Source organism: Perissodus microlepis, chromosome 6, assembly GCF_051167445.1.
Source record: "Perissodus microlepis isolate ML-2025 ecotype Zambia chromosome 6, ASM5116744v1, whole genome shotgun sequence".
In the NCBI taxonomy this organism is placed as follows: domain Eukaryota; kingdom Metazoa; phylum Chordata; class Actinopteri; order Cichliformes; family Cichlidae; genus Perissodus; species Perissodus microlepis.
Window position 1 is genome coordinate 11,277,234 of NC_140466.1, and position 19,547 is coordinate 11,296,780.

General features: G+C 40.3%; 2 protein-coding genes across 6 annotated transcripts in view; both read left to right on the top strand.

Annotated features, from left to right (window-relative positions):
- adcy9a (adenylate cyclase 9a) overlaps positions 1-16,938 on the top strand; it is a 44,367-nt gene extending 27,429 nt beyond the window's left edge. The window contains exons 3-11 of one of the 2 annotated variants that reach the window (XM_084930765.1): positions 235-342; positions 546-784; positions 1,221-1,323; positions 2,415-2,623; positions 3,578-3,737; positions 7,011-7,162; positions 9,201-9,230; positions 11,440-11,707; positions 12,014-16,938. In XM_084930765.1, coding sequence (XP_084786891.1) covers positions 235-342; positions 546-784; positions 1,221-1,323; positions 2,415-2,623; positions 3,578-3,737; positions 7,011-7,162; positions 9,201-9,230; positions 11,440-11,707; positions 12,014-13,051 — 2,307 coding nt within the window. In that variant the 3' untranslated portion in view covers positions 13,052-16,938. The remainder of the gene's footprint in view (positions 1-234; positions 343-545; positions 785-1,220; positions 1,324-2,414; positions 2,624-3,577; positions 3,738-7,010; positions 7,163-9,200; positions 9,231-11,439; positions 11,708-12,013) is intronic. The other variant, XM_084930766.1, reaches the window with a different exon arrangement.
- Positions 16,939-17,706: 768 nt separating this feature from the next.
- Positions 17,707-19,547, top strand: part of crebbpa (CREB binding lysine acetyltransferase a) — a 45,204-nt gene continuing 43,363 nt past the window's right edge. For all 4 annotated transcript variants that reach the window (XM_084930767.1, XM_084930768.1, XM_084930770.1 and 1 more), the window contains exon 1: positions 17,707-18,631. In XM_084930767.1, the coding sequence (XP_084786893.1) occupies positions 18,544-18,631 (88 nt within the window). In that variant the 5' untranslated portion in view covers positions 17,707-18,543. The remainder of the gene's footprint in view (positions 18,632-19,547) is intronic.

Here is a 19,547-nt window from a genome sequence, read left to right on the forward strand (position 1 = left end):
TGACTCACACAGAGTTATTTTGTCTCGTATTCATTGCTAAGTCTTAATTATTAGGGGGGTTTATTATAAAACTGAAACACTCCAGCTCATCATTTCACTTTTACTTAAACTTAAAACATGCCAGTGCGCACAGCTCAGCCATATATAATCTGATGCTGTTATTGCACAAGCCGCTTCTGTATGATATGTTTAATTTGTCAAAATCTCCCCCTGCTGTCTTTTTTCTCTCTCCAGCCTCCCTGTGTGTTTCATAACACGGTCCTGTCTTCAGTGGCAGAGCAGGGTGATGATGTGGCTGTGCTGAATGGCTGCCAGGAAGAGCACAAGACTAGCAGTGCCAAGGTACAACACGCACACACGAGCAATGACAGCATCGGTGCACTTGTCAAGCACTCGATTAAGCATTTGTCACTAAAGCTACTTGACAGTCATGCCCCGTGCTTATCGCTTTTTGTGTCCTTTCTTCTTTTTTACCTCCGTCGTCTCTCCTCTGACTCTGGTCCCTCTGTCTTTGTCATCGCCTTTATCTCATCTACTCATCACAGTTTATCCCAGGTCACAGCCCCAGGGCAGTCAACGGCCTGCTGAGTCCACCGCTGGAGGAACCAGTGCGGGCCAGTCAGAGTTCTCTATGTGACACGGGAACTGGCACCAGTCTCGGCATGGCCGGGGGCACGGGGGCAGCAGGTACAGGCATGGATCACTCTGCCTTGATACAGTTGCGTGCCAAGAACTACAGACAGAAGAGCGATGCCCATTTCGTGGATGTTATAGGGGAGGACAGGTGAGCAAAGTGGTTAAAGGTGGAATTTATGATCTGATAAGGTCACTCAAGGGTGACTAATTATGCACCCTTATCACTTTGGCATTGAATATGATGCCATGTTTTCATAATTTTCTAAAGGTTTATTACAAATAAACCTTTGTACTGAGGGCTCACCTCGCCAGATCACAGAGATAAACGCATAAACTCCATACACAGAGTTCTCAGGATGCTCTTAAAGATGAAATGCAAACATCGTATGATTACTTGAGGACTCAAGGGTTTAATGCTAACGTAGGAGCAGTTGTTTCAGACTTACAGTTTGTTTGTTTTGTCCTGAATCACCGGATGAGTTGTTACAGTTGTTGCATTTTTTTCGCACAATAAAATAATAAGTGAACCATTTGACTTTTTCTGACCTTTTGTCGTATTTTTTTTTCCTTACTCTGATCTCCAGTCTAATGAAGGATTACTTTTTCAAACCACCCATCAATAAGATCAGCCTTAACTTTCTAAAGAGCCCTCTGGAAAAAGCCTATCGGAGCAGCTACAAGGCAGAGGTACACACAAGTACACAAACACATTTTTCTACTCAACTGTTTGATGATCCTACCAGCGATTGTGATTTTAACACTCTTCGCTGATTAACTTGAGGCTTAACTAAAAATAGCACCCAGCAGAAGAGAGGGCTTCCTACGTGGATAAGAAAAAAAGAACCACCCAAAAACCTGAACTGTTAAAAAGCAGAAGGCAATAAGGAGACGAATGACAAACAGTAGTGTCCTAATGCATCTTTTGAATCTGAGGCAGAGCGTTTGATTCTCTCTGCGTCACTGCGTGCTTGTCTCTTTGACCGATGGGGTGGAGTTGTTGTAAGTTTTTCCTTGTACCCCTCTTGTTTCCGAAATTTTATACCACATGCTCTCTCACACAGGCACACACACACACAGGACCAGTTCCAGTTGGCCTGCATTGACCTCAAAGTCTTGTAGCCACCTGGTGTTAAACCAGTGTTACTACAAAAAAACAAAAACCCCACAACACTAGGATCACTTCACGCAAAATGTCTACAGTATGTGATCATAAGAGTTTGCACATGACTATGACTTTTGGGTTTAGCTGTGAAAATATATTCAGTATGTAAACATTTATATAATATTTATTATTTGCTAAAGCAGCACAAGTTTTAGTTTGTGCATTCGTGTCTAGAAAGAATTGTTAAACGATTGGAAGAATTCAGGGGATTTTTGCATTTGTAAAAAAGCTTCTATTTGTCACTTTTACTGTTGTTTTGCACCCCCCCCCCCCCCCCCCTTTAAGGTTGAAAATAGGATTTAGTTGGGTTTTTTTAACACCCACTGAAGAAGTGGGATTAATTTAAAAATAATCTGGCAGTTTACAGAAGGCAGTAACATTTTTTAAGTTAAATCAGATTAGGAAACCATGTAAAAACAACGCAGATCTGGATACTACTGCTAAAAAAAGGTAAAAGAAATATTTTGGAGGTTTCATTGTGTCTGTACTTTGTTTTGCATTTAGATTTACACATTTTAGACCTGATTGTAAAACATCCATACATTTATGTGTGCATTGCAAGGTGTGGGTGTAGTTTCTGTAAAAATGAGCAATTGCAATTACTCTTCCCATTTAGGTCAGAAACATGGTTCCGGTGCAGACGTTTGCAAGCACTACCTTCAGCTCCTTATTGGATGTCCTCCTCAGCTGTTTTGTCTTCCTGGCCCTCACCCTGGCTTGCTTTCTTCCACCTCTCATGAGCTCATCCACTCTGGCTACCGCTGCCCTGGCCTTGGCTCCCCTGGCTGGTCTGTTTGAGCTGGCCTCCTTGGTGCTCTCCATACGGTAGGGATGTTTAGGCAGCTGATGCAGATGGAGAGTGTTTGTGGGTGTTAGTGAGTGTGCACACATGTTGTATATCAAAAATGTTTTGACCGATATGCCAATAAAAACATTTGTATAAGATATTTTATAACGTAACACATTCATTGTCTCAACATTTGACCTTTTTACGAAACAATGACAAGGCCTCAGTGTTTTCCCCAGATTTTATTTTTCCTGGCGGGATAGCGAAATCGCTCAAGTGTTATTTATACCGTTGCTCTCGGTGCGGTTCCAGCTGGGCGTAAGAATACGCAATTGTTTTTTTTTCAAGTCGAGTGCTGTCGCAGTCGAATAAAAATCTGTATCTCTTGGGCTTTGGTGCCACGGAACTGAAACTACTGATAGACCAACATGCAGGACTGTGACTTTCCACTGAGACTAGCATGAATTGTTTTACACTGTTTTATGTTTTATTTGGCTTCCACACCACGGATAAATTTCCCCAGTCAATTACTGGCTTAGAAACCGGCACAATGACAAACTCATACCAGGCTTAAAGAGAAAAAAACACAAACTTATCCTTGGATTTTCCAATACTCTGAGTAGTGCTCGGGATGTGTTTTCTTGTGGTACTTACTTTAATGACTGTGCATGGAGAGTATTTAAAGATTAATTAATTTTCACTTATTGTCTTGCCTAAATGGGCAATAAATCTTCATCTTCTTGCTGTGACTTGGACAGTGTTATTGTTTTAATAATGTATCATAATTAAGGGTAATGAGAATCTGCTGCAGTTTTTTCCCAGACTGAGCAAGGATTGAGGAAGTTAGAGGAGAAGAGGCGGCGTGTTTTTCTCTACTTTATTTTCTGTCTAACTTTGATATTTTTCAGTTATGGTTTAAAGTTTTTGTTCATTCTGATTTTCATTAAGACAATAAATGATTCCCCCTTCTCTTCTCCACTCCTCTCGTGCAGCATGGCCTTCTACTTGGAGGAGGTGATGAGCTGTACTCACTCCCTCCTCCGGGTAGTTTCTGGCTGGGTCTCTCGTCATGTGATCGGTGCCGTGTTGGTCTCTCTCCCTGCCATCTCTGTCTTGTCCCACCTCACTTCAGGCGTCCAGCCGGAACCTCAGGTAAACACTAAAATTAAACTCTTGAACAAAACTTCTTAAACATCCCAAATATCTTCTGGTTCACAACCTCAAAATATTTCACACATTTCTTATCTGAAAGTATCTCAAGGAGAAGTTTAAAGTAAAAATGTAACCCTACTAAACTTGCACTGTCATAGTTGCTGCTTCTTGGTATCATTCAGAGAGATTGCAGTTGACGCTGCTGCCAGGACTACTACTAAAGATGCCATGCTGGGACTAATAGTACTTGTATTGCTGCTGATTTAACTGCAACTACTGTGCCTCTGTTGTCCCTGCTTTTGGAAGTATCCTTTGTAGCTGTAATGGTTTACTCTGACTGTTATCTCTAAGCTGATTTGAAACTCATCATGGTCTAAAACAGCTCATTAGCTGGTGTTAACCTTTTATAGGACCACTAGAATGAACACGCATGGATTTTGGCACCAGAAATGTCGACTTTTCTTCTTTGAGTCCTGCATGTGTGAAGATTGAGTTGCGCTTGTTCTGCAGCGTTTTAAGTCAAGTGCATTTCCAGCTCTGTATACGTATGAGTCTCGTATTTCATGTTGGAGCCAACGGCTGCTTGCAAGATGTGCATTGGTTTCATATCTTGTTTTTCCAACACCTGATGTCTTTATCCATTTCTCTCCCACCCTGCTCACTCTCTCGCCTCAGCTCTCGCCATCGCTTCAGGGCTCGCAGATCAAAGCGACAGTCTCAGGGAGAGTTGCTAATTAGACATGCAGTTTTCTGGACTTTAATGCCTTTGAAGATGTTAAGGCCCAATAACAGTGCTGAGTGAGGGTTGTGGGGTGTTAGGGTGGGGTGGAAGGGCATGACAGGGAGAGGGGAGGACATGTGTAGTGATGAGCTGGGAAAAGATCTTATCTTGTCAATGTAATCGTTAACAGCGTGAAAATGTCCCCAAATTCATTTTGCTGTCTGCATGTTTTTGCATGAAAAGAGCTCTGCGTATTTCTAAGAGCCTAAATCACTATGTTTTAGACTTTTACAAATCACATTATATTTCATTTATGTTGCTTTTGAAATTCAGGCTTAGACCTGACCACTAAGACATTTCCCCAAAACTATGACAAAACAGCTCACTTTATTGGGTCAAGGATCCCTTTACAAAGCTAAACCTTATGGACAAAAGTACTGGGCCACACCTCCTAATCACTGGCTTCAGCGATTTCAGGCCCATTACCACAGGTGTATAAAATCAAGCCCCTGGCCATGTAACCTGCTTTGGCAAACATTTGTGAAAGACTGTGCTGCTGTGAAAAGCTCCCTGAATTCAAGCGTGGCACTGTAATAGCATGCTGCTGTTGCAACAAGTCAGTTTGTGAAATTTCTGTCCTCTTAGATATTATATGATGAACTTTAAGTGGTATTATTATTGCGAAGTGGAAGTGTTTAGGAACCACAGCAACTCAGCCATGAAGTGGCAGACCATGTAAAGTTGCAGAGCAGGGTTGCTGAGTGCTGCAGACTTATCAACATCAGCACAAAAACTGTGTGCCGGGAGTTTCACTGCATGCGTTTCCATGGCTGTTCAGCTACATGCAGGCTTTACAGCACCAAGCACAATACCGAGCATCGGATGGAGTGGCATAAAGCAAGCCACCACTGGACTCCTGAGCAGTGAAAACATGTTCTGTAGGGTGACAAATCATGCTTCTCTATCTGGCACTCTGTCTGACGAGTCCGAGTCTGGAACGTTCCAGCGAAGGGACTCTTAATGCCTCAGCTTACCAACACATTTTGGACTATTCTGTGCTTAGGTTTTCTCTTCCAGCATGACTCTGCTTTAGTGTAGATGGCCCAACACTTGCTCATGTGGTGGATTTCAATTTGAGATTGAACACACTACAGTTTGTTCAGTGCTAAATCTTCAACATTGGTGAAAAACTCATTTTGACAGCATTGTTTTGAAATCCATCCAGTTATTTTCATGCTATATATAGAAGTAATCCCTTCAAGCCAAAGTGCAGGTTTCAGACTGCACTAAACACTGTTGTAGACAGTTTTTACCCCTCAATCTTAAAAGGTTGATGGGGTATTGTTACTGTTGATACCCAAGTTTGTGAATATGACAACTCAAGGTTGAGGTGATGTAGGATTTTTAAATTCATCCCTTTGGTGCGCCTACTAAAAATCTCCAACAAGTTTGAATCTCAATATGCTGACCTTGAGTTCAAGACCAGAGTCAACTTTTCTCAAAATCGCCTGGGATTTTCAAATTAAGGTGCATTTACCAGGAAGCTTTTTTTAATTTTATTTAAAAAAATTTCCTGCTCTTGGCTCTATAAGAAGTCGGTGACAGAGGATATTCCTAATAATGCCACCTTAGGCTGGGAATGCAGCAGCACCACAGCTCCACCCGCCTGCTGTTCTAATCCTTTGCAAGGACCAGCCAATGAGAAGAAAGCTAGTTTAAAGGAAGAGGTGCAAAAAAAATCTTGCTTCGCAGTGTGCATGAAGTGAGGTGTCGCACCACAGCCCAGGTTAAGATGAATAAGGATTATTTTGAAATCAGAATCATGCAAAGATACTATAGTAAGGTCCAAGAATAAAATATGGAGAAAATTGGAAATGAGCAAAATAGAATCCCTTTGATTGTCGTAAAGGTCTATTTGTGACAATAAACAAATAAAACGATTCATTAATTTAAAAAATGTTCCATGAAATTATAGAGCTAGTCCTGAAAACTGAAAATGTGTGTGCACTTATTCCCTGAATTGCTCTTGACATTTTAGGATATAATATTGCAGTTTTGGCGACACAATCCAGGGAAATACCAAGGAAATGGCAACAAGAACTGTAGAGAAAAACATTTGCCGTGGGGGAAATGGGAAGCTAATTAATTCAATTTTATTTATGTAGCAATAATTCACAAGGGTAATTATCTTAAGGCACTTTCTGGTTGCAGTTATCTGAACTGAACTGTAGTACTTTGATCCAAAAACCTTCAAGCTTTTATCATATTTTATTCAATAAGCCTATGGATTGTCTTTGGGCTACAACATGCTGGCTTTGGCTCTGGTGGTGAAAGATGTAGTGTGATGCACTTGTGTTACACAACATAACCACCAAGTGCTTAAACAGAAAACTTGGATTTTACAGCTGAGGAGTAGCCAGTATTACATCATTACATCACTACGTGCTTAGTAGGTGGTTTTATAGCACACGCTTCAGTTGAATGTGCAAGAATTCTTTGTTGCTGTTGTATTTGCTAAGACATTTGAATAACTAGCTTTTGTTTTTCCTCAGGTGACCGCGTTCCTGTGCTGTGCCACCATCCTGGCCATCATCCAGTTTTGTAACTTCTGTCAGCTGAGTTTCTGGATGCGCTCAATCCTGGCCACTGCTACAGGGGTTGCTTTGCTGCTGCTGCTGTTGTGCAGTCCTCTGGATGGGGAAAGGTGAGACGCTAACTGCACATACACACAAACACTAAGTGCAGGGTACTCTGTGGGATGCTATCATGAATCCCTATAAAAGACTTAAGTAGTCAAGGGTAGAGCAGTGATTTCTAGCCAGCCCTTACTGTAAAACAAATTTGCATCTTTTGTGTTTAGTCTGTAGATCTCATGCATATATTCACTACATATAATCCTCAATGTACAATGTACTGACTAAAATGGCACAGTGTAAGTGGAGGTATTCCACATTTTCTCTCCAGAAACAGCAGTTCAGATCAGTGAGAGTCAGCGGGAGAATAATCAATGTGTTTTGATAGAAAGGGAGAAGTCTTCTGTTAGAAACCGATGGAGACTTTTGCGGAGGGGAGAGCGGAGAGCTCGGGTGAAGTGTAGGAGTCATCCAGAGATTATTCAAGCATTATTCAGCTTTATTTCAAACTGTTCTACCATATAAACACGGCACCTGTGTATAACAGCTGACCTGCAGGATGTAGAGAAGAGCATAAAAGGTTATTTGCAATCCACTCTTAGTGAAGTTACTGCAGCTGTGCCTCATCTGTAAATGCACACATTGCTCTTGCTTTTTTCTGCATGCTTCCAATCCGAGTCGCATTAATAGCTGCACATTTCATTATATGTAATTGATCTGATGGAGAGGAGGGAAAAAAGCAAAATACACGAGGGAGTTTGTGACATTGTGGGCATCTGTGTATGCACAGAGACACTGCAGAGGCTTTTGTGCTCCATTATGAACTGATCTCTGTGTACAGGATTATTAAATCTACAGCGCAAACTGCTCTGCTCGCTGTAAAAACGTAACTTTGCTGCCTTTAAAACATCCATAGCATGCATGCATTTTGTATTTGCAGTGAGATGACTTCTTCTCAGTTTCAATAAAATGCCACTATTACAGAGGACCAGAAAGATGTTGGACTCAGATCTAAACATTCAGGACAAGCGCTCAGTAAAGAGCTACAGGAGCGAGCCAAAGTTTTACATGGCGCTTCCATGCCAACCATTCTCTCGTGCCAATTATCACACCGATAATATCTCCCCCTGGCATTCCAAATTAACACTTTGAGCTGCAACTATCACCTCCACACCAGGCACAAAAGAAGGCAGGCTTTTTCCTTTCTTTGTTTTTTTTTTTTTTAGCACTTTTTTGCAGTTAATTGCCTCCTGCTGACCTTTTTAAATAGCATTTGTATTGTTAATTTTAAATGCACTCACCTGCAAAATTTGCACTTTGGGAAAAATACATTTCTAAAAAAAACAAACCATCATGTAACCAATAGAACTACAAAAATTATTGCAATTATTGCTTTTTAGTCTCAAAATTAACACTGAACTTCTTTAGTAAATAATAAAAGTCCTTTTTTTAATGCTAAAGAAAGAGGTTTGCATTGGTGCACTGAGTCTGCCCTGTTTGTTTGTGGCTCAGATTTGAATTGGTAGTTTTTAAGCACTGTACCTGTAGCAGATTCTGCAACAGAAATAAGAATATCTACATCATATGCTGGAATTCAATGCAATAGCACTCAAGATCCAGTGAAGCAGTTCATCAGGAAAAATGTCTTTCCTCAGAATAATTTATAATTCATTTGTTTTGTGAGCTCAAGTAGATTTGTTTTCTTTCTGGAAAGGCTGTGATCAGCTGACCTGTGATGATGCTATAGAGTTTGGGATTTTTAACCACCCATCTACTATTTTGAAAATAAGTTAGCATATCACTAGTTCGCCAAATAATGATGGGGTGATGTTACTTTTTGATTTCTTGAGTACCTTCCTGGCATCAGCTAGAAGGAACCCCATACTATAGCAAATGAAACATGATCCTGCCTAATATTGTGGTGTATTAAGCCACCTATCGTATTTAATTACTCTGTAATTGAAGATATCGAAACACCATTTTGGCTTGTTCTGCCCACTTTAACTCCTGATTATATGCTGTCATGCATGCGTATTGTTTGTGTTTGTGTGCATGTGTGTGACTGTTCCTGACTGGTCTTCTGACTGACACCACTCTTGTGTCTTTCAGCTCGAGTAATAACAGCTTACCAGTTCAAGGGTGAGTGTCTCCGTGGAAACAGAGGGGTTTGATTGATGACTGACATTTGAAGGGTTAACAGGAGCGACTGCTTTTTTTTTCTCTACTCATAACTACAGCTCTCTCTAGCTTTAACCTATGCTCACACGGTCATGCTTTTTATTCTCCTATCCATCTCTCTCTCTTCCTCTGTTTTCCTCTTTGTGTGCTGCAGTAATAATGCCTGCAAATGCCAATAGTGGTGGAAATGACTCATGCAGCTCATGCTGGCTTAAATCTTGTATGAGGGCTTCAACTAAGCCTTAATCAAGGCCGCAGTAGAAAAAAATGAAAGTAGGGAACTGTTTCTTTGTATTCTTTGGTCTTTGTTGGCTCCTTTTCTGGGCATTCACGATACACCTGTTTATATTACAGTTGGATATGTAAACTTCTACATTGCATTTTTTTTTTTAGTTTTATCAGGGGAATTACAAAAACAAACTGAAACAGACAAATTCTCCGTAATTTTTTTTCTCCCCATCAGTGATGGATAAGTGTGGGCCACAGCCTTTTACTGTGGTTACACTGAATGCCTAAAGTATGCATTTTACTTCTATTATAATCAATGGAAGTGGCTACACCAGACATGAGAGTATGTGGCACGGAGATCATCTTCTTCTTTTTTTAATCTTTGCGTGAGATGCATGCAGTTATTGTATACAGACATGGGTCATAAAGTGTTGGTATGTTTTTTGCAAGAAAAACTTCAGCATCCACCTTTGCCAGTAGCCCAGCAGCTGGTGGTTACTTAGCAACTTAACATTAAAAAAGTCTGGGGATGTGGGGATGGAAACACCTCTAGACCGTTGTTAGGTCAGCTATTTTGAAGTTTTATGCAAATTCACTTTAATTTACATTTTCATCAGGACATAAAACTGCATGTATAGAATCACCAGTCAAATCTGAGTTAAAAAGACGAAAAAAATGTTTAAAAACTTATATGACTTTGCCCAAAAATAAGGTTTTAAAAAGCATTTTCCCCAGGATATTATACTTAATAGTTATGCACTTACTGGCCACTTTATTGGGTACACTTTGATAGTACTAGCTTGGATAAAGGGATGGGCACAGTCAGCAAAAATAATGAGGTAGGCTGTGGCATTTAAACAGTGCTAAACTTGTACCGTGTGAAGGGGAGCTCCCCACACCATTACACCAACAACAGATGGAACCACAAAGGAGTATGCATCAATGTTTTTTGTTTTTTTCACATTAAATTCTGACCCTACAATCTGAATGTTGCAGCAGAAATTGAGACTCATAGGACCAGGCAAAGCTGAAAACAAAGCACCTCTTGTTTTGCCTGTTACTCACATAGCCCTATGCAAAACAATCTCTGCAGGTGTGGTTACTTAGAACAAATACTGTGCTGCACACCTGCTTTACAAACTGTTCCCATGTGTTATACATTCAATGTATTCACAGAGTTTGTGTAAGATATGACACAGATCACACACAAGTAGTTTTTTCCCTCATTCTTTCGTCTTGATAAAATAACTGAATTTCAATTGTACATCAGAACATCATGACATCATCAGTTTACATGTTCTGCATTGAGGTGATGATGATAAATAACCCCTCAAATAATATTACATTGAGGATAACTTGTCTTATTCTAGTGCTAATTACAGTTTTTAGCTAAAGTGCATTATCAGATCAAATTTACCAGGCATAACTCCTTGAATTTTCTTATCTGTCACATAAATCCATAAAGTGATTGGATGAAAATCACTTTGGATTTTTTTTTTAAATTTTCAATCAGCCTTCATCTTCTTTAACTCAAGTCTAGTTTCTAAATCTTCCAGAATTAATTAAACTGCAGATAAGCAGTGGTTGGGGAGTTATAACTGGCTGCTCTGCGATAAATCAGAATTTTAGTGCAAGTCCAAAATTATACTCTTGCTCTTTGGCAACGTTTGGACTCCAAAAATCTTAAATCAAATTTGATTAAGGCTAAACCAAAATTTCCCAGCATTACTGCACGTTATCTGGATTAAGCACATGTAACTTAAAAACTGGGCTAAGAACTGCAAGATATATGTTAAAACTTTATTAAGATGCTATGTCGTAGATTCTTCAAGAAATGGCTGTAGAAATCTCCTTACCATCTTTTGTCTTTCAATTCTCATCTGATCATTTCTCCCATATGTCCCTCATTCTTTTCTGATTCTCCCATCATTTTCTTCCACAGACCAAACACCTCAACATTGATTGACGGCAGTTCAGAAAATGGTCCTAAGATGTTTTCTGACCTTTTGATCTCAGAGGCCATCCTGGCCTTCTTCTTGCTTCTTCTCCTGGTGTGGTTCCTCAATCGCGAGTTTGAGATCAGCTACCGTCTCCATTACCATGGCAACGTTGAGGCTGACAAGCACCGCACCAAGATCCAGATGATGCGAGATCAGGCTGAGTGGTTACTCGGCAACATCATCCCCATCCATGTCGCTGACCAGCTCAAGGTTTTGTTGCCATTTAAATGAACTATTAAACTTGAACTTAATCATCTAAATACTGATCAATAAATAAACATTTTCTTGTTTTTTATTCTTTGTAATCAACCATTATTAAGCAAATCCTGGCTACATACAGCAGTAGTAGTTTTATCAGTTAATGAGCAAAAAATGGCAGTTGTGTTAATTTAGAATGAAATCTAAATTCATCCTGAATCTCATGTATACACACGTTCAAACTATTGACTACAGTTGAAGATAGTTCTCTCTTGTGAGTTCATTATAACGTGAGCCTCTTCTCTCCATATATTTCAGGTGACCCAGAGCTACTCCAAGAACCACGACAGTGTGGGTGTGATCTTTGCCAGTATTGTGAACTTCAGTGAGTTTTATGAAGAGAGCTATGAAGGTGGAAAAGAGTGCTACCGTGTCCTGAATGAGCTGATTGGAGACTTTGACGAACTCCTTCGCAAACCTGAATTCTCAAGCGTGGAAAAAATCAAGACAATCGGGGCCACCTACATGGCTGCGTCGGGACTGAACGTCGAGCAGATGGCTGAGAATGAATCGGATTCTCCGCATGCTCACCTCATGGCCCTTTTCAACTTTGCCCTTGAGATGATGGGAGTCCTGGATGATTTCAACAAGAACATGCTAGGCTTCGGGTTCAAGCTCCGCATTGGATTTAACCATGGTCCCCTGACGGCAGGGGTCATCGGCACCACAAAGCTGCTCTATGACATCTGGGGAGACACAGTAAACATTGCCAGTCGCATGGACTCCACCGGCGTGGAGTGTCGGGTGCAAGTGAGCGAGGAAAGCCATGCTGTGCTCAGTGCCATGGGTTTAGAGTTTGACTATAGAGGTACTGTAAATGTTAAGGGCAAAGGTCAAATGAGGACTTTCCTTTACCCAAAAAGTGGGGAAAGTATATACCAGGATCAAGCGGAGCAGGCTGTCAGAATTGGACCCTCGTCCGTGGTATTACCTGCCAGTGAGACTTCAGTTGCCCAGCCTGTGGCTGCCCCTTCCACCTCTTCCACTCCTCCCTCCTCCTCTCTTTCCACACTCTCTACTCAACCCCAATATGCTGTAAGGCCTCCAGGAGTAGGCCCTGAGCCTGTCTCAGTTAAGCCCACAGAAGTGAGGGAGGAAGGATATAGGGACGCTGGACAGCCCCCTGCCACAGACGTTCACACCCCTCCCCATTCTGAACTAGGCCCAGAGCCCAGTTGTGCACAAGGCCCCTCCCAGGTGCAGCCAGCTCCTCTCGCGCTTCAAGAAGAGGAGGATGAAGATGAGGAAGCGAATGAGCTAACTAAACTCAATGAGGAGTTTTATGCTCGCCTCTGATCCCTTCTGTCTCCTCCCGCTGTCTTCTATTCCTCTTACTGCCCCCAGCTGCTGCCTCCCCAGGACTGATTACCGATGTTGGCGGGATGTCTTTTCCTTTAAGCAAGTGTCTTTGGCATGGAAGACAGACTGGTCACGTCAAAAACAAAACCAGTGGATGCAGTGGCTATAAGATTGTACTTGATGTCTTTCATGGAAGTGTTGCCTGAGTTCTGGGGCGGGTTTTACCTGTGTTGAGCACAGCAGTTTATGATGGCGAACAAGCTGAAAAGGGAAAGAGGGATCTGTTGGTGTTGTTGTTGTTGATGCTTTTGTTATTAAGTGCCTTCAGGATTAGAACAGTGAACAAAAATATGAATACTGAACAAGTTTTAACAATGTTAGACTACAGAATATGCTGTGGTTTCTTTTTTCATGCTTTTATTTTGAATGCAAGTATTTCTTACAGAAATCATTATTGTTGTGCCATATCAACTGTTTTAACTTGATCAAAGTCCTGACCTTACTTAAGGGAAAATTATTTTAGATTTTATATAAGTGCCAATGCAGAATGACAGGCGGAGCAGGAAACTTTGGGAAGAATGAGGGAATCACATGAAGCAGTGTTAATTTATGTATTGTGCTTTGACATCAGGGCTTAATACAGTATTCATTTGTGCCAGAGTCTCACTTTCAAGGGACATGCAGGCTGCAGAGATTTTAGTTTGTGTAGCAGCTCAATGCACATTTTGAGCACAGGTCTTGCACAGTGTTTTTCTTTTTTTCGACCACTTGTATTCAGTAGTTATTACCAATAAATAGCTTTTAAGAAACTTTAAACAGAGCTGAGAGAATCAAAAGGACAAAATCTAATCAGATAAGGGACTGTAGATCTGGAAGAAAGGTGGTTTGAAAAAGTGAGACCATCACAAATGCAGGAAGGCACTTTAAATATACTGGGATCTGTCTTTCAGGTATTAAACGCTCACCTCTCGCACACATGTCCAATTTTACAGGTAGTGTAAAATTGTCTCGATGCGAGCTAGCTGATATTTCAGCTTTTTCTTTGATCAGAACCACTCCTGCTTGGAAGACCAAATATCTGTCTGGTGATATTTTGTATTTTTGTTTTGACCAAATGAAAAGAGTGAAGAGGAAGCCAGCAGCGTGTTGGCCTGTCTCTGAATACAGCCACTCTCCCATTTGCTCCTACTGGAATCCTGATAAATAGCCAAAATACAAGAATCACTCATTCAAACTACCATAAATTGAGTACTCCCATTTACCGTACTAACATCCACACCAACAACACAGATTTCACTCATTATTAATTATAAGAGAGTCCTAATAATGCTGGGAGGTAGTATGATACTTGCAAGTATTAGCAGTATTGGCAGCTTTAATTTTGTTTTCATTGGAGTCAATAAGTCAAATGCAGAATATCACCATTCCTGTCTTCTGATGAGGTGAGCGCTTGATACTCGAAGGATTTCAGGTGAAGTATAACTTTAAATGGGACTGTGAGGGACAATCACTGCGTAGTTCTTGGTCAGTGATGGGGTGGTCTACAGGCTGTTGGCGTGGGTTTAAATTTTAGATGAGTGACAGTTTCCACAGTACTGTGTGTAAAACCTCAGACTCAAATCTTGTGACTTTTCTTTAATTTCCGTTGCCTTCATTGCTAAAAGAAAAAAAAATCTAAACAATGGTCAGCCCATCCGTGCAAATTACCCACATCTGCCTTTATCTTTGTGATTTGCTGTTGAAAGATTGGGATGTATTACCTTGATCCTGTCACAGTCTTTTCACCAATCGGGGCCTCTACTGAATCAATAAAATTGTGCCACTTTAATTGAGTGATTATGGGTGCAGTGCAGCCTAATCTAGCTGATTGTTTGTGGTGCCTGAAAGTATGACTGTATTTTTTTTTTTTTTTAGTTTTTGGTTTCCAGAAGGTTTTTCTTCTTTCATTTTTTTTTTTTTTACCAAGCTATCATTATGCAGAGGATAGATTGTGATTGTATATTTGAGAAAATTAATGGTCATTGTGTGCAGGTTTTGTTTCTTTTTTGATAAATTCCAGATATTTTTTTGTGCTTCTTTCCAGTTCTTTCCTCCTGACACAGACCAGCCATCTGGAAAAGTGTGGTGGTGCTCCCATTAAATCGCTTGCTCGTTTTTCTCTTTCCTCACTTCGTGCTTTGTCTTTTCTCCTGAAAGCACGCGTTTCTCTCTTATATTTCCTAAGTGTGTGAGAAATATAAGGTTTTACGTCAACTCAATCATATAAAAAAGATAGAAATGGGGACAGTTTGCTATTGCCTTATCCATAGATTATTCATTTTCAGCTTTCACCACCACATGTTTAAAAAATTAGTCAGCAGTTGGGTTAGATGGACTTTCTCTGTTCAGAAATCTGTCCACATGCAAAAATGCCAAAATGACAAGAAGGATGAGGTATGTAGCTGTCGGGACCTGTAGCAAAACATGTTTATTTACCTCTTTCACTAAGCTCTCTGGACATACACAGCCTGTGCCTTTTGAATGTGGACTATGTTTAATCATAGCATCAACTTTCATAATCGTTGCAGCATTAATACCCTGAAAATCCAAAGAGGTTTCTCCAGAAGCCGTCACTGCAGACGCTGAAATAGTTAAATGAGTCCTGCTTTTGTTGCCCAGAATCATTACTTTTTGAAAGATTTACACTACTTGTACATTTTCTCCACTTGCTCTTGTTTGCCAAATCTAATGAAGCATAGCACACAATGTAACACAAATAAAGGAGAATATCGAGTATCAGCTGTGAAGGAAAGTTCACCGTCTTGTTGCCTTGCGTTGTTAGATGATCTATGGGATTTTCAGGCCATGTGCCTGCAGCCCTACCATGCACAGCAGTGACACTAACTAGCCATAGATCTGAGGTGGTGTAGGAAGAACTCCACAGGTTCGTGGGTACACATCCTCTCCAGTAGCACTAATCTGTACACACACATATGAATAAAATATTACACGCTGCTGACTTATGTGATCTGGGGTGCAGTAGGGGGAGATGTGTGTGAGTGAGACTTGTTTGCATGTGAGTAGTTTCCTTCTTTGCTAGTCTCCTTATTTTTTGTTTGATTCTGTACTATACTGTCATCCTATTTCATTTCAATGTCATTCTACATATATGTTAATTATTATGCATATATTTCCAGTATTCAGGAAATTCAAATCACTAAGCTTTGCTCATTAAAGGTTACCTGAATACTGTCCTTCTTTGACAGTGTATTTATAAATGATTTGTTTCAGTTTTGGCAGAAGCTAGTTCTCCCGTTTTAAAAAAGGATAAGTTCATGGCATTCAGTCATCTCTTTTTTTTTTCTTTTCCTTTTGGAGAAGTGTGATTCTGCTTTATGACAGAGAAATAAGGGAAATACATAAAGGCATAGAGTGTCAGCACTTAAGCATCACATTGTCACTCGTTTTAAATTATGTCAGCTGCACGTCTTTTCATTATAATTTGCAAGTAAATTCTACCCGTATGTGTTCTAAGTTACACTGGGACAGATTTTAAACAGTGTTGTTTGATTTGAAATGTATTTGTTTTATGTTCATGAATGAGATGTATAATGTACGTTTTGTGCACATTACCCATGTATCATTTATCAACACGTGATAGTAATCTGTACACATTTGCACAAAGCACTCAGTGTTTGTACATATGCAGTTATTTTGTCACATATGATTTTTTTTATACATGTGCATGTGTCAGATTCTGTCCAAAAACAATGAATAAGAGACACGTATTATCAGATTGATTTTTGTGTGTCTGTTTGCTTATGTGTGAGTTATATGACTTTATTCCTCTTTTTTTCAGTATGAGAGAAATAAATCTCCAAGTGGAAAGCTTGGACTGTCTAGCATACTGTAACGTGTAAAGTCACGTAGAGTTGAATTTCTGTGCATATAATGAGTGATGACAGACTGTACTGTCATTTAGTTTTGTATTATTAAAACTAAATAAGAGGTGAGGGAAGCAACTTAGAGATTCTCAAAAAGGCAACATGCAAATTAGCCAGGTTTTAGGGAGGATTAGGCCTAACCTAAAAGGTCTCAAAATTGGAGACAGGGTTGTGATCTTCATCAGCAGCCAGCTGATGACTGAAGTTGGGGCGCAGTTTATATTAACCAAGTGCATTTTAACTGCAAGAAGGTATGTTTTAATAATTTGTTGCAAACTGTTAACAAATTTCAAAGAAGGTTAGTAAAACACGATTTCAAAAATGACAAATAAGTGGCTAGAAACTGACAACTTTTAAGTATTTTTTATTGTAGACGAAAAAACTCCTATATCATGCAGAGATTCATATTTTTCCAGTTATTAAAGGAAATTCAGATCCTTGAAATGTACATTTCATATCTAATTTCTTTTTCCAGAAAAAATCACGTGAGTTTGTAAAAATAAGGTAAAATATTTAAGTTAATATCTTAAAAAAGATATTTTTATTCATTAATGTATATATTTTGCCCCGAGTTTACAAAAAAAGATGGGATCAAATGGGTTGTAAAGTGCATGTGTGAATCACTGGTTGTGCTGTGGCGCCCCCAGCGGTCAGCGGTGACGGTGTTTTCACGTAGGGCGTGAATGCGCGGCCCCTCCCCCTCTACAGCCGATCTGGAAAAGAAAAAAAAAACTTTTTTGTACCGAAGGAATCAACAGCCGCCATCTTGTCGTGGCTCGGAATTAGGATTTCGGTCCAACACTGGGTTTTACGTAGAAATCGAGCATCCTTCCCGTGATATGACAGCGGCCTTCTGCCGAAAACGAAATCGTAATATCGCTTCGGAGACATTTTGTGCGAAAAAACGGGAATTGGATTGGTGGTCGTCGGGCAGAAAAGCTCCGTATATCTGATTTCCCCTTCAGAGTGCGGTGATTCAGCCCCTGTCGCCGTTCGGGAGCAGTATTGTTTACCGTGGGCAAGCGGTGAGCAGATCGTGACTTTCGAAGAGATTTGCAAAAATACGGCATTTTTATGCAATTGTGCATTTTTGTGGAGCTTCGCGCGATTTTTGCATGAAGAAATTTGACGTCACGCAAAATGGGTACTTTGAACATCTAGAAATTACGACTTTTCTCCCGGAATGCAGCAATCCACCTGATTTAACTGGATCGTCAGTGTGAGGCTCGATTTTTACATGGGGAATATTTTATTTTGGGGTATTTAACGATAATAATGTGGGTGTTGGGTGTTGGATTATCATGGGGTGAATGGCGGTGGCGAAGCGGGGCGCTATTGCATCTCTTTTAAAAGACACCGACTCTCACGGCGAGGAGTAGCTAAACGCTAACAGTTACTTTAGCTGGTAGCAGGCAATTAGCTAGCTATTAGCCAGTTAGCCAACGTTAGCAGGCTGTCAGCTTGCTAACGTGCTAACCGGGAAGGTTTTTGGTGATTGAACAACTTTCTACTAATAAGCTAATCAGAATCATCAACTTAAGCGACCGGTCAGGCAAGATTTCAACTATGGCTGAAAACCTGCTGGACGCCGGACCTCCACTCTCTAAGCGGCCGAAGCTGAATTCACCTGCCCTGTCAACGTCTGATGGACAAGGTAAAGGCCTCGACACTGTCGGCACACACAAACCCAAATGTAATGAACATTTGCACTGAAACTTCTCTTTTACTACTTGGCATTAAATCAACCAATGCCCGTGTAGTAACGTTACACGTTATCCAGTCGGTTGGGTGTTCTTTCGGTAGCAGTTAATGTGGTTTTACCGCAGTGTTGTGGTTTCATTCTGAGGTGAGCATTTACTGCACCTACCCTTAATACGCTAATGCCAGTCTTTTGGTACACTCGCCTTAACTTCTGCAGCAAACCTTAACACAATACGATCAGCAGAATAACTAACTTGAGCGTCAAAAATGGTCATGGCTACAACAACTGCAACTTTTGTTATCTTCAGAGGTGTTGCATTAGCTTTGCATTGCTCTACTGTAACGCTTTCGTTAGTAAAGAGACTTTGATGGGTTATAGTTGAAAAATCAAAAGACTAAAATGGTAATTATTTCTCGAATCAGGTGCAAAGTGGTGTCTTTTGTGGTAGCCTGATACTGCATTAACAGCAGGTACACATGGCGTGATAAACTCACAGAGGTAACCTAGGCCCTAATTAGCTTAGATAATATTGTCTTCAAAATCACAAATCACATATGACTTAATGCCAATGTTTGTACACCTGTAAATTCTAAGTCTGACAATGTTTGCATCCATTTCCATTTATTTCAGGTACGATTTTAGGTGTGTGTGTAATCACCAGTCAGAGAAAACGGTAAATGTTAACATTTACCGTTTTCATTAACATTTACCCCTCAAAAACCTAATCTCAATGGCCACTCCATCTATCCCTGAGCAAGTAAATGTTAACATTTACCGTTTTGGTAGTAGTGCCCACTTGGTTCAGCTTGTGGCTATAAAACGATGTGTTAATAGGCAAATAAAAAAATCCAAAAACCTAATCTCAATG